The 13,979-nt window shown below is 65.2% G+C and overlaps 1 protein-coding gene across 1 annotated transcript; it reads left to right on the top strand.

The window, feature by feature from the left end:
* Nucleotides 1–5,706: 5,706 nt before the first annotated feature.
* AK1 (adenylate kinase 1) lies at nucleotides 5,707–12,579 on the top strand. The gene is made up of 7 exons (XM_055117978.1): nucleotides 5,707–5,780; nucleotides 7,488–7,535; nucleotides 8,517–8,552; nucleotides 8,652–8,815; nucleotides 9,573–9,689; nucleotides 12,045–12,236; nucleotides 12,356–12,579. The coding sequence occupies exons 2-7, from the start codon at nucleotides 7,529–7,531 to the stop codon at nucleotides 12,422–12,424; spliced, it is 585 nt and encodes a 194-aa protein (XP_054973953.1). The 5' UTR covers nucleotides 5,707–5,780; nucleotides 7,488–7,528; the 3' UTR covers nucleotides 12,425–12,579.
* The last annotated feature ends 1,400 nt before the right edge of the window (nucleotides 12,580–13,979 follow it).

The raw sequence follows: 13,979 nt of genomic DNA on the forward strand, positions 1-13,979 counted from the left end.
CAGGCTGGCACTGCCGCGGGGGTCCCAGATCCCCCGGGGGAGAGAGGGACCCACCGTGGGGGCCTGTCCCTGACCTGCCACCCGGAACAGCGAGGGTGACGCAGATGCAGACACAACCCCTGCGAGAAGGGCGCTCTGAGGTCGGGAGGCCAGGGAGAGCCCCGCTGATGTTTGGAGCACTGCGAGCCGAGCCGGAAGATGGAGGAGAGGGGTGTTGGGGCAGACGGGGGTGCTCGAGGTGGGAGGGGGTGCACTGGGGCTGGGAGCCACCGCTTCCTGCCTGGGCCTCGCGTGGCCAGGCTGACCCGCTGGGGCTGGATCGGCGGCGAGAGTCCCTTTGCGGACTTGTTGGGGCAGGAGGCAGGGCTGTGACTTCAGCGATTACAGCCTGTCGCGGCGATAAGATGCCCTCGGGAGCCGCGGCTCAGAGAGAGGCCTGGCACACGGGCAGGCGGGAAAGAGAGCCCTCTGGGCACGCAGCCAGCGGGAGGAGGGCGCCCGCTGCGCCGCACCCCGCCGCCCTGCCACCCTACACACGCAGTTCACGTATCTCTTCTCCCCGGGGGGCGGGGGCCTGCCCTGGCTCCCTGCTGCGTCTCAGGGGGGGTGGGGGAAGATGGGCCGTCCAGGCCGTCCAGTAGCCAAGCCCAGGGCCCAGGTGGGGGCAAAACCTCCACTCCCCGCTTCTGTTTGCACCTGGGCGGGAGACTGGGAAGTTGCTGGCGCCGGGGTTGGTGGGACCGGGTGATGCGGGTACTGGACGGACACGGGAGCCTTGCAGGGTCCTTATGTGTGGGGCTCCGGCCTGTGGACTAGGGGAGGGGACCCTCGTGCCCTTCCCCTGGGCCCCTGGGCGCAGACAGAGGAAGATTCTTCCCAAAGGCAGTGCCTCTTCTGTTTTATTTCAGGCACCACGTTTCCAGTGCTGTTAATGATGGGGTTCCGCACCGCGGATTCCAGAGCCACACCCGCCCCGGGGTGTCCACTTCCCTCAAAGGAAGTGCAGTGGGGGAGGTGCGCGAGGGTGGGGTGGGCGGGGGTGCTGTCACTCCTGCCTCTGCCTCAGGAATTACTGCTGGCGGTGCTGGGGGCGGGGTGGGGGGGGAGGATATGGGATGCCGGGGATCGAACCCTGGTCGGCTGTGTGCGAGGCAAACACCCTCCCCGCTGTACTCTCACTTCCCGCTGTACTGATGCTCTGGCCCCAAGAATGGTTTATTTTAGCTTCAGAACATCCGACACTGGGCCAGGTCAAGACCGCGAGCCCTCAGAGAAGACCCAGCGAGGCCAGAGCTGGGGGCCTGGGATTACCTCTTCTCACCTTTCTTCCCCTCTTGGACTTTTTTTTGTCACACCTGGCGATGCTCAGGGGTTCCTCCTGGCTCTGCACTCAGGAATTACTCCTGGCGGTGCAAGGGGGCCATCTAGGATGCCGGGGATCGAGCCCAGGTCGGTGGCATACACGGGCAGCACTCTCCCCCGATGTCACACCAGCCCCTACCTCCGCTTGCTTCTGCTCCGAGACCCTCCCCGGCCCCGGGCTCCCAGGCCCGCACCACCTCGCCAGGGTTCAGGGCCTCTGTGGCCGGCCTATCCCTTTCCTAGAAATTCCTTTGAATCCCCTGCACCCCAGGCCTCCTTGGGAGTGGGGGTGTCTTCACCCCCGGCAAACTCACGAGCCCCCCAGAACCTCTGGCCAGTTCCCCCGGCTCTTCCGGCGCCCATCCCCTAGCAGGCAAGTCGCACTAGTTTTTCCTCACCCCAAATTGTTTTTCAAGTTCTTGAAGAAATGGGGCCATAGACATAGAACAGCGCTTGCCTTGCACAGAGCCGGCCCCGTCTTGTCCCCTGAGTCCTGCCCGGAGTGATCCCTGAGCACAGAGCCAGGAGTCAGTCCAGGGATAGCCCACGGCACCATCACCTTCCCCCCAAACAAAGTTTTGAAAAATGCTTGTCTTAATTCTATTTACATTTGTAGGTATTTTTTTACCAAAAAAATTTTTACATATTTTTTTGGATTGGAGCGATAGCACAGCGAGTAGGGCGTTTGCCTTGCACGTGGCTGACCAGGGTTCGATTCCTCCATCCCTCTCGGAGAGCCCAGCAAGCTACCGAGACTATCCCGCCCACACGGCAGAGCCTGGCAAGCTACTTGTGGCGTATTCGGTATGCCAAAAACAGTAACAACAAGTCTCACAATGGAGACGTTACTGCTGCACGCTTGAGCAAATCAATGAACAATGGACAACAGTGCTACAGGTTTTTTTTTTTTTTTGCTACAGGTATTTTTTTTAAGGTTCCAAAATAATACTTGGTGATTCAATAAATTTAAAGAAAAGAAAAAAATTCTTAAAAAATAATAACAGCGGGGCTGGAGCGATAGCACAGCGGGTAGGGCGTTTGCCTTGTACTCGGCCGAACTGGGTTCGATTTAACCATTATAAAGTGAATTTAGATTTCTTTGATTATTTTTCCTGGTTTCTGGGCCACACATGGGTCCTCAGGGCTTATTCCTGGCTCTGTGCTCAGGGTCCACTCCTGGTGGGCTTGGGGAACCCTAAACAGTGCCAGAACTGAACCTGGGTTGGCCCCATGCAAGGTCTCACCCATGGTACTGTCTCTCTGGCCCCAGTGAGTAGTTTTACCTTATGAAACAGATTTCTAGAACTTTCCTCTTTTATCTCTGAGCCCCTCGCCTCTGGGGGATACCTCCTCCCCTGGCCCAGGTAACCAGCATTCCACATTCTGTTCACTGACTCGAGTGCTTTGGGTAAGTAGAACCATGCACTCTGCCTTTTTGCCGTTTTTCTTTTTCCTTTTTTTGCTTTTTGGGTGCATATGCATAGGGGTTACTCCTGGCTCTGCACTCAGGAATTACCCCTGGCGGTGCTCAGGGGACCCTATGGGATGCTGGGAATCGAACCCGGGTCGGCTGCGTGCAAGGCAAACGCCCTCCCCACTGTGCTATCGCTCCAGCCCGCACTCTGCCTTTTTTCTGGCTGGCTTATTTCACTCGGCTTAATGCCTGCAAGGTACAGTGTTAAAATGGTACCAGAATAAAGTAATGGATTGTCTTGTGGACCAGAGACAGAACATGGGAGAGTCGATGCCGGCCTTGCACGCCCCGAGCCTGATTCAAATTCCTGGCACCACGGAGGGTCCCCTGAGTCCCACCAGGCCCGACCCCTGAGCGCCTCTGGGTGTGCCCCCCCCAAACCAAACCAAACCAACAAAAAGAAAACTGGAAAGGGCCTTTCCAGGGGCCCACGCTCTGTGCATTGAGAGTGATTGGCAGGCGGGCGGGAGCGACGGGCACAGCTCACGTGTTGCCCATTTCTCATCCATTCAAGCCCAGGAGCTGTTGCCAGTCACACAGGACTCAGCGTCCTTCCACAGGCCCCCGTGTCCCTTCTCCGCTGTCCCTGTGCCGGATCCCCGCCGTACCTGGCAGTACCACGCTCCTCCTCCCATTCGTGTGTCCCCACTGGCCAGAGAGTCACCCTGTACACACTGGTGCCCACGTGTGGGATCCGAAAATAGAAGGCAAACAGCAGTGATTGTGACCGGTGCCGCACACTTGCTTTCCCCAGAGTCTGTACCAAAATACGCACCATCTGCAGCCCGAGAGAAAGTCCTTCAGACACCCTGCACAGTGGGGCTGTGGAGGTGGCACGGCGGGCAGGGCACTGCCATGCGTGTTGGCAGCTTGGGTTCAATCCTCGGCACCGCTTTTGATTTCCTGAAGCCTGCCGGGACTGATCCCTGAACACAGAGCCAGGAGTCAGCCCTGGGCACTGCCGGTGTGGCCCCAAACAAAGCCAACCAAATGAAACAATTTCCAGTGCAGGCCCCGCTCTCCCACAGACGGGAAACTCGAGTCCCAGGAAATAGGCTCGTGGGGCTGGAGAGATGGTACAGTGGGTAGGACTCGTGCCTTGCATGTGACTGACGCGGGTTCGATCCCCAGCAATCCCCGAGCACCGCCAGGAGTGATTCCTGAGTGCAGACCCCTGAGCATCGCTGCTGCTGTGTGGCCACTAACAAACCGATAAAGAAGAAATAGACTCTTGTGTGAAGTCCCAGGAAACAGAGCTGGGACCGACCCAAGCTCCCGGTGTCCTGGCTGCCCCCTGGGGGTCTCCCTCTTACAGGACCGCTCAGACTCATTCCAAGGGTCCCCTCGTGCCAAGGAGACAAATTCTGAATTCCGGGCTGGAGTGATAGCACAGTGGAGAGGGCGTTTGCTTTGCACACGTGTTCGATCCCTGGCATCCCATGGGATCCCCGGAGACCCTCCAGGAGTGATTCCTGAGTGCAGAGCCAGGAGGAACCCCTGAGCATCACCAGGTGTGACCCAAAAGGGAAAAAGAGAAAAAGACAGGCCTCCCCCCGTCTGCGTGACCACGTTCACAGTGTGGGCTGGAGTGAAGGGTCTGAGCTGCCGGCCTCATTACCCGCTCCTGGGCCTATGCTGCTCTTCCTGTCGAGAGGGCCAGACTCATCATGTTCCCCGGGGAGCCTCGGGCCGTCTGTCTGAGAGATGAGACTCTCCCTCCACTTGTCGCTCTGAAAGGGTCTCAGGGGTGGCTGAAGCCCAGAGCCCACAGGTGAGTGTTTACTAACCAGGTGGGCTCGGTCGGGTTCAGGGGCGCTCCTGGCATGGTGCTGGGGGTGGGGGGGATGGGTTGCTTCCAGTGTGCTTGGGGGTGCTGGGGATCACTCACGCAGCTCCGTACCCAGGTCCAATGGGAGTTGGTGCTTGTTTTCCACATCGGGATCCTTGGCCCCCATCTGGCTCCTACAGTGCTCTGAATGTCCCAGGCCTGGGCTCACCTCCACGGGGAGAAGGGGGCGCAGAGCTGAGTTGGGTTTTTTTTTTTTTCGGGGTTTCACACCTGCCTGTGCTCAGGGCTTACTGCTGGTTCTGTGCCCGGGGCACTGTGATTGACACAGGGTTGGAACCCGTGCCCTACCGCTAGCGTTCCCGCGCACAGGGCTAAGTGTTTTCATCTCCGCAACCACTCAGGTGGGTGATGGGTATCAGGGATCTTTGGAAGTTCCGGGGAAGTCTTAGTTTGGTTTGGGGGGGGGTGTTCAGGGGGGCTGGACCTGGGTCTCCAGCACAGCATGCAGATTCCTGCAGGAGCACTTTGAATCACTCAGGAATGAGTTCTCAGGGTCTCCTCCCCAGAAGGGTGGAATCGCCTCCAGTGGCTTGGGGCAGGCGTCCCTGTGCTGAGCCCACGGGAGCCGGTGTAGTCCAGGCTGGCCCCTGCTCGGGCACCGGCCCTTCCTTCCAGCCCCAGCTGGTACCCAGATGATGCCATGGCAGGCCCGGGCCAGGCCGCCCTGCGGGGAGCCCATCCTTTGCCCCTGGAGGGGGAGCAGGTAGTGAGAGCCCTCTGCAAGGGGGCGTGGGGGGGTTGGGTCTTTAGGGGCGGAAGGGTTGGAAGGTTGGTTGGGGGGGTGGGAAAAGGTGTGGGTGTGAGGGGGGCTTCGGGTGCGGGGGGAGGTGCAGGCGCTGGGGGGTGTGGGCTGGGGGGTGCAGGGAGTGTGCGGGCCGGGCGCCGCGGGGGGGCCGGGTGCGGGAGGGGCGGGCGGGGGGGGGGGGCCGGGTGCGGGCGGGGGGGGGGGCCGGCCCGGGCCGCCCGCCCGCCCCTCCCGCCGCCGGCGCCGCCTCCCGGCATGCCGCGCGCTGACAGCCCTATAAATAGGGGCCTCTGCGGGCGGCGGCAGGACGGGCAGGGCACGCGCCGGCGCCCGCGCCCACCCGCACCCAGGTCAGTGCGCGCGCGGGCGGCGGGCCGCGGGCCGGGGGCGCGGCGGGGCGCGGGCGGGGGGCGCGGCGGCGGCGGCGCGCGGTCCCCGCGGTTACCGGGCGTGTCCCCGGGCGGGCGCGGCCGGGCCGGCGGCGTCCCCGTGTGCCGCCGTGGGTGTGTGCGCGCGGCGTGTCGCGGACAGTGGCCCCTTTGTCCCGCGGCCAGCCCTCCTGGGGCGCCGGCCCCTGCCCTTGGCGTGTCCCGCCCGCGGCCCGCCGTGGCCCCGGGGGAGCCCCTGGGGCAGGAGCCGCCCGGCCCCCGCCAGCCCCGACTGCCTGGGGGTCTCTCCGGAGCGGCCCCCGCCCCCATCCAGGACGCGGCCTGGGGGTGCGGGCCCCCGGGATGGGGGCGCCGCAGCTGCCCAAGACCCCCCTTGGCGGTCGCCGGTCCGCCTCTGCGGGACCCGCTCGCGCTGCCTGCCGGCGTGGGTGGGCCTCAGCCGGGGCCCGCGGCAGACCCACAGCCGGACAGGGCCGCGGCCCCTTATAAGGCCCGGTGCGTGCCTGTAACCCAACGCTGCCCCGGGCCCTGGGTCCCCGCAGGCCGCCTCGCTGCCCTGAGTTATTTTGGCTCGGTGGAGCGGCAGGTGCCGACAGGACGGGGGACTTGGGTTACAGGAGGGGGTGGGCAGAGTGGGGCCGGAGGAGGCTGTCCCCCTGCCAGCTCCTGCCCCGCCGCCAGCACCCCCCAAGCAAGCCGGAGGCTGCAAGTCAGGCCCGGGCACGGGGGAGCCGTGCCAGGCCCAGGCTCAGCCCCCTGCCAGGAGCTAGCCCTGCCAGGAGCCAGTCTCGGCCCCCAGCCCAGAGAGGCTGGGAGGATGGAGGGAACCCCCACCCCCACGCAAGCCCCGTGCTCCGCGGTGGGCCGGGCCCTCTGGTGGTCACAGGGGGGCACCGGCCTGCCAAGGGTGACAGGAGCCCCCCAGAACGCAGCAGTGGAGAGCCAAGTTGGGCAAAATCTAGGAAGCCTCCGTGACAGAGGCGATACCTGAAGCAAACCTAAAAGATAGCATCTGCCACAAGCCCGGGGCCCTGGAGGCAGCCCCGTCCTGTCCTGGGGACCCCAGCGGTTCCAGTGACTGATAAGACTCCAGGCCCTGGCACCCGCTGTTAGGGACAGGCAGTTTCACTGGCAGAGAGGGCCCCACGGGGCGGGGTTTCAAGCAGTGATCCGTGGCTTTGGGGAGATTCCCGCTGTTGCTCCCGGGGTCTACAGGGGGCCTAGGAGAGGGGTGGGGGCAGCTGAGCCAAGTTTGTGGGGTGCGGGTGGTGGGATGAGCCCACTCGGGGGCCCTAAGCCCCCCGTGGGAAATGCTAAAGGGCTGAGTCCGGCGCTTCCTCGTGGGGGGGGGCCTGTGTCCCCGGGGGCCTCTGTGGCAGCCTGGGCCCCGGGGGACTCAGCCGGGCGGCCACGGCCCTGGGGAGCGTTGCCACGGAGCCCGGGACGCAGAGCCATCCCCTGCGTCCCGACACTGGCCGCTGGGGGGGGCACTCCCCTGCCTCCTGACCACCGCAGAGGACACGGGCGAGGTGACACCCCCAGCCGTGCACCCCGCGGGGCCTCTCTGCCCCCGTGGGCCCCTCCAGTCCCCCCACCACACACACACCGGCAGCCTCTGCGGGGGAGGCAGGAGCCGCGTCCTGAGCCCGCCGTGCCCGTGTCTTGCAGAGCGCTGACTTGGACCGCCCCCCGGAGGGCACAGACGCAGGATGGAAGGTACGCGGGGTGGTGCCAGCCCCCAGTGTCATTTTAAACGCGCTCACCTCCCACGCTGGTATTTATAGAGCCGAGCGCCTGCCTCGCTGGAGAGGGTGGGCGAGGGGCCCTGGCGGGGGGGGGGGGTGGTGGTGGGGGAGGCCCTGAGGGTTCTTTGCCGCTTTGGTTTTTAGACCACACCTGGCAGTGCTCAGGGAGCACTCCGGGGGGGACGCCCAGGGGACCCCATTGGGTACTGGAGATCGACCGGGTTGGCCCCGTGCCAGGCAGCGTCTGCCTGGTGCACTGTTGCTCTGGCCTTGTGCACTCTAAGTGCCTGGGGCTCTCTGTGACTCAGTTTCCCTGGTGTCCCCGGTCCATGGCCCTGAGGAAGCCTTGGGCCTTCCTGGCTTCGGGTGCTGGGGCTGGAGGGGCACGTGGGGCGGGCCGGGTGCCGGCTGGCGCGGCTCCTGGTGGCATGACCGTTCCCACCCCTGGCACCACGCCTCTGCCCGCTGCCGCCGGTCTGCGCCGCCTGAGACCAGTCCCCCCCACCCCCCGCAGCCACTCAGCTGCGCCCTGGCCCCAGCGTCTGAGTCTGGCACTCGGGGGACGGGACCCCGCCCCGTCTTCCCACCCTGAGGCCTGGTACTGCCCAGTCTCGGGGGGCAGGGCTGGGAACCTTTCCCATTTCTGGGGAGACCCACATCCAGTGGTGCTCAGGGGCAACTCCTGTGCTCAGGAGTGACCCCTGGCCGTGCTCTGGGACCCAGTGGGTGCGGGGGCGGAGCTGGGTGGGCCCCCTGCAAGGCCTTACCTGCCGCCCCCCTCCCCCCGGCCCTGGGATTCTTCCCTAAAGCCACGCGGTGGGGGTGTCCCCAAGAAGAGGGGAGGCTGGGTGCGACAGGCCTCAGTTTCCCTCTTGGGGCCTGTCACGATGTCCTCGGCCGCCCGAGGCATGCCCTGCGGCTCAGACTGTGCCCCCCCTTTGCTCCCCCCTAGAGAAGCTGAAGAAAACCAAGATCATCTTTGTGGTGGGTGAGTACAAGCAGGGCCGAGCGGGGGAGGGGGTGTGCGCAGAGCCTGGGGACCCCTCCCACGCCCCCGCACACTCACCCTCGGGGGACCCCCTTTCAGGGGGGCCCGGCTCGGGCAAGGGCACCCAGTGTGAGAAGATGGTCCAGAAGTACGGCTACACCCACCTCTCCACCGGGGACCTGCTGCGCGCCGAGGTCAGCTCCGGCTCGGACCGGGGCAAGACGCTGTCGGAGATCATGGAGAAGGGCCAGCTGGTCCCGCTGGTGAGTGGGCGCTGGGGGGACAGTGGCCCTGAGTGCCAGCAAGGCTGACCATGACCTTCTGGTGGGCCTCCACGGCCCCTGGCAGCAAACTCTTTCCAGAAGCTGCCAAGCCCCACCCTCTAGCCGCACCCACCCTCGGCCCAGCCCAGCTGACTGTCCCCCTGGCCGGGGTCTCTGTGGCCCTCCCACCCCTCACTTTCCCGCCCGCCTGGAAGGTTCTTTCCTGCGCAGCTTGCAGTTCTGATGTCTCAGATTTGGTCTGAGATCACCCCTTCTACTCATTTTATACGTCCTCGTGTTTCGCTTCTTCCCACCCCGTGTCATGCCTGGACACAGATAAGTCACCTGTGTCTGCCAGTAGTGTCGGGGACAGGACAGGAGCAGGGTGGGGTGGGCGAAGGGCTCAGCCGGCATCATGGAGAAATGAAGAAATGACTGAACGGGGGCCGGAGCGATGGTACAGCAGGGAGGGCGCTTGCCTTGCATGTACGGCCAACCTGGGTTTGATCCCCGGCATCCCACATGGTCCCCCCGAGCAGGGTCAGAAATGAGCCCCGAGTTCAGAGCCAGGAGTAACCCCTGAGCATTGCCGGGTGTAGCCCAAAAACCAAAAAAAGAAAGACGTGGGTGAAGGGACGGGTCTGTGAACATGTCGGGTCTCCCCCGTGCGGTGAGGGCGGCCTGGCCGGGCTGGCACCAGAGGAGGTGGCAGGTGTGGGCAGAGGGGCTCAGTGCCCCCTCGTGTGCCTCCCCCCAGGAAACAGTGCTGGACATGCTTCGAGACGCCATGGTGGCGAAGGTGGACACTTCCAAAGGCTTCCTGATCGACGGCTACCCGCGGGAGGTCAAGCAGGGGGAAGAGTTCGAGCGGAAGGTGAGGTGCCCAGGCCAGGCGCGGGCACGGCCAGGCACGGGGACGGCCAGGCAGGGGCGCTCGAGGCCAGGCACGGGCACAGCCAGGCAGGGGTGCCCAGGGCCAGGCACGGGGACAGCCAGGCAGGGGTGCACGGGGACGGCCAGGCAGGGGTGCGTGGGGACGGCCAGGCAGGGGTGCCCGGGGCCAGGAGCAGGCACGGCCAGGCAGGGGGACGGCCAGGCAGGGATGCCCGGGGTCAGGCACGGGGACGGCCAGGCAGGGGCGCCCGGGGCCAGGCACGGGGACGGCCAGGCAGGGGCGCCCAGGGCCAGGCACGGGGACGGCCAAGCAGGGGTGCCCGGGGCCAGGCACGGGGACGGCCAGGCAGGGGTGCATGGGCACAGCCAGGCAGGGTCGTCCGGGGCCAGGAGCGGGCATGGCCAGGCAGGGGTGCGCGGGGCCAGGCGCGGGCACGGCCAGGCAGGGTCGCCCGGGGCCAGGCACGGGCACGGCCAGGCAGGGGCTGAGGTGTTCTGGCTGGAGGGGGCTGACAGGCCGGCAGGGCAGAGCTGCTGGAAAGGAGGAAGCCAGGGAAGTGTTTTTGAAAGTCTTTCTGGATGACAGGACCCTCCGGGGTTCCCAGCTGGAGGCAGGTTTCAGCTCCCTGACTGGGGTCCCGAACCCACCATCCTGCCTCTCTGCACCTCGGTGGCCCCCTCTGCAAAATGGGAGACAAACACAGTTGCTTTGAGGAGCAGCACGGTGGAGGGTGAACACCCAGTGGCACCTCGTGGGCACACGTCGCCCGAGGGGCAGAGAGAGCAGGGCCAGGGCTGGAGGGGGCCAGAAAGGGCCAATTTGTGCAGAGGAGTGGGGCGGGGGGCGGGGGCCAGGGCTGAGCCCGGGGAGGAGGTTCTGGTCAGGCGGGGCCTGATGCTGTCAGGAGTGGAGGGGGGTGTCCTGGCTCCTTCCAGGACCCTCGGAGTGATTGCAGAGCCGGCCTGGAGAGTGACGTGGCCAGACTCCCTCAGACAGCTGCCCTTAGGAGCCCTGTGTGGGTGCCACACACACACACACACACACACACACACACACACACACACACACACACGTGCACACGGGACACCAGACACGTGCCAGCAAAGGCACGCATACAGGGATGGGTCTCACAGCTGCGCATACACACACACATGCACACACACACGTGCACACACACATGCACACACTGCTGGTGACATATGCATGTGTGCAGTGCCGGGATATAGGCATGCACACATAGACACATGTGTACACATGGCCGGAAATACGTGTCCACGTGTGTGATACAAGGACACATGCATGTGCAGACACAGGCACAGGCGGCATCATGGGCCGTCCCAGGAAAGGGGGGGCTCCTTCCAGGCCCCCGCCAGCCCCCGCCCCGTGAGGGACCGTCCAGCGCCAGCCTTGCCTTCCTGCGCTCTCAGCCTCCGCACAGCTACCGCCCTGCATGTCTGGCAACTTTGCTTTCGGCCACACCCGTCATGTCCAAGGCTGACTCCTGGGCTCTGTGCTCAGGGATTGCTCCTGGTGATGAACCCGGCTGGCCGTGGGCAAGGCAAGCACCCTGCACACGGTACTATCACTCCAGCCCCACGCCTGCCTCTCCTGACCTCCCCGGGGCTGCAGACCTCCAGCCAGTATCTACCCTGCTCTGGGCCTCAGTTTTCCTGTCTGTGAAGTGGGGGCCATGGAGCTTATTGGTCAGAGGCTTGGCAGCCCCGAGACAAGGCCGGCCCTGGCACCTGCGGTGTGATGCCACCTCCCGCCCTCAGGGCCACACCTAGGAAAAGGGGTGAAAGAAAATCAGGCTCCTTCCTGGGACTCTGCGTGGCTTTGTAAGACCTTCTTGGTGGCCTTCTGGGATCTGGACACTAGAGGGCGCCAGAGCCTTCCTCCTCGCCTCCCTGCTTTCCCTGGGCTGCGAGGGTCAGGCCTGGGGTACGGCCGCCGTCCTGCCCAGGGGCTCCTGGCTTGACTGGGGAGAAGGGGCTGCCGGAGCCCTCCCAGGGGACAGCGGAGGGTCTGGAAGAGCGTGTCCCGGGGGTGCTGGTGACTGGCGCTGTGAGCTCAGAAGCGCGGGCGTGCTTGAAGGCTTGGTGGCAGCAAGGAGAGAGCATTGAGCACCGAGGAGCACTGGGCAGCGAGTCTGCCAGGCAGGGCGCTGGAGGGTCGGAGGGCACAGACTTCTCCTGTGTGTGCTGGGGAGCCATGGAGGAAGCTGGGGGGGGGGCAGGCTGTGGCAGGGGGAAGGGGGCGCCCGGGCTCAGGCTGCCTTGGGGACGGGCCTGAAGGCCTGGGGGCTGGCCCCGGGTGACTGGCCCCGGCCGGCAGATCGGCCCCCCCACGCTGCTGCTGTACGTGGACGCGGGCGCCGAGACGATGACCAAGCGGCTGCTGAAGCGCGGGGAGACGAGCGGGCGCGTGGACGACAACGAGGAGACCATCAAGAAGCGGCTGGAGACCTACTACCAGGCCACCGAGCCCGTCATCGCCCACTACGAGAAGCGGGGCATCGTGCGCAAGGTGGGCGCCCGGGGAGCCCGCGCAGCCTCAGTTTCCCCACTGCCGGCCCGAGGGGGGGTGGGGGTCAGACCCCCCCCCACACCCCGGCTCCGCCTTCACGGGGGCTCCTTCTCCCGCAGATCAACGCCGAGGGCTCCCCCGATGAGGTCTTCAAGGACATCTGCACCCACCTGGACCAGCTCAAGTAGGGCGGCCGCAGCCCCCCACCCGCACCCCGCCCGCCCGCCCGCCCGCCCGCCCGGGGCTCGCCGGCCGCCGCCCAGGCCCGCTGGAACAGACAGAGGAAGCCACTTCATCCTGTTTTCATGGAGGCCCGACAGCACTAAAGGAATCGTCAAGGACATTCCGTCTTCCTCTTTCTTTGCTCCTGCCAGAGTCGGTGCCTGTGTTGTGTGGTCGGGGGTCCCGGCCCCTGCCTCGCCCCTGCCTCCTGGGGCCCTCTGCCCCCCTGCACCCCGCACCCTGGCTCTGGCCATGTCCCCTGGGGCCTCTGCCGGTGCCTGCACGCGGCTCCCGCCTGGGGTCTGAGGTCCCGGACCCCAGGGGCCCCCTGGGGACACAGCGGCTCTGAGGCGGGGACCAGCCTCTCTGTACAAGAAGCTCTGAGGGTGACGGAGGGCTCTGAGACCTAAGGGGAGTGTGGGGTCCCGGTCAGGGGGGCTTTCTCACTGTGGGGCCAGGCCGGGCTCCACCGGGCCCCCTCCTTTGTTTAATTTTTGGTTTGGGGGGAGTCAGCCCCAGCAGTGCTCCCCCACTTACGCCTGGTTCTGTGCTCACTCCAGGGATCACTCCTAGAGGGGTTCAAAGGACAAGTGCAGTGCGGTAGGTTTGACCCAGACCCCGGCGGGTCACACGTGAAGCAAGCAGCTCCCCTACTTGCCCTCTCTGACCCCCTTTCCAAACCTGCAGCCGGAGGTAGTCAGCTGCCAGGCGGGGCCAGAGGGCCTTGGGGTTACCCTCGAAATCCTGGGGAGAACCAGCTTCCTTTTCCTGTCCTCTTGCACCCAGAGGACATCCCCGTGGACAAAGCCTCTCAGGGCTCACAGAGGACCGAGAGAGCCTTGGGGGGCCACAAACCAAGTGGAGGGTCCGTGTGCCCCGAGGGATCCCCAGCTACTGGCTTCACCTGTGTTTGCTCTTCCAAACACATGTGTTCAGGTGATGGGCGGGGGGAGCGGAGGGTGTGAGGCCGGGCCGGGCCGGGCGGGGGCTCAGCGGCAGAGCGGGACGCCCTGGGCCCATCCTGGAACGGCACGGAGAATGCAGACGGGCCTGAGCAGGAGGGTACTGCTAGGTGCCGGGGGGCCAGGAGAGGACGGAGACTGAGGGGTGACTCAGAGTGAGCCGTCTGGACGGGGGGCGTCGCACTGGCCAAACACACGCGCCAATTCTTTTTATTTTGTGGCCACACCCGGCGATGCTCAGCGCTTACTCCTGGCTCTGCGCTCAGGAATTACTCCTGGCACTGCTCAGGGGACCATATGGGATGCCGGAAATCGAACCCAGGTCGGCCGCGTGAAAGGCAAACGTCCTCCCTGTTGCGGCCCCAACACATACGCCAATTCTGTTGAAGGCTGTCGAGATCCTGTGTAGGATGAAGCCGAGTCAGAGGGCTGAGAGCCCAGAGAGGTGCTCCTGAGGGACATCAGAGAGACGCACAGCAGGTGGCAGCCCCGAGTCCTACCCTAGCACCCCAGAGAGATCTAACGGTGCAGGTTTTGTCGGGGTCAGAGAGAGACAGTA

This window comes from Sorex araneus, chromosome 1 (genome assembly GCF_027595985.1).
Source record: "Sorex araneus isolate mSorAra2 chromosome 1, mSorAra2.pri, whole genome shotgun sequence".
NCBI lineage: Eukaryota > Metazoa > Chordata > Mammalia > Eulipotyphla > Soricidae > Sorex > Sorex araneus.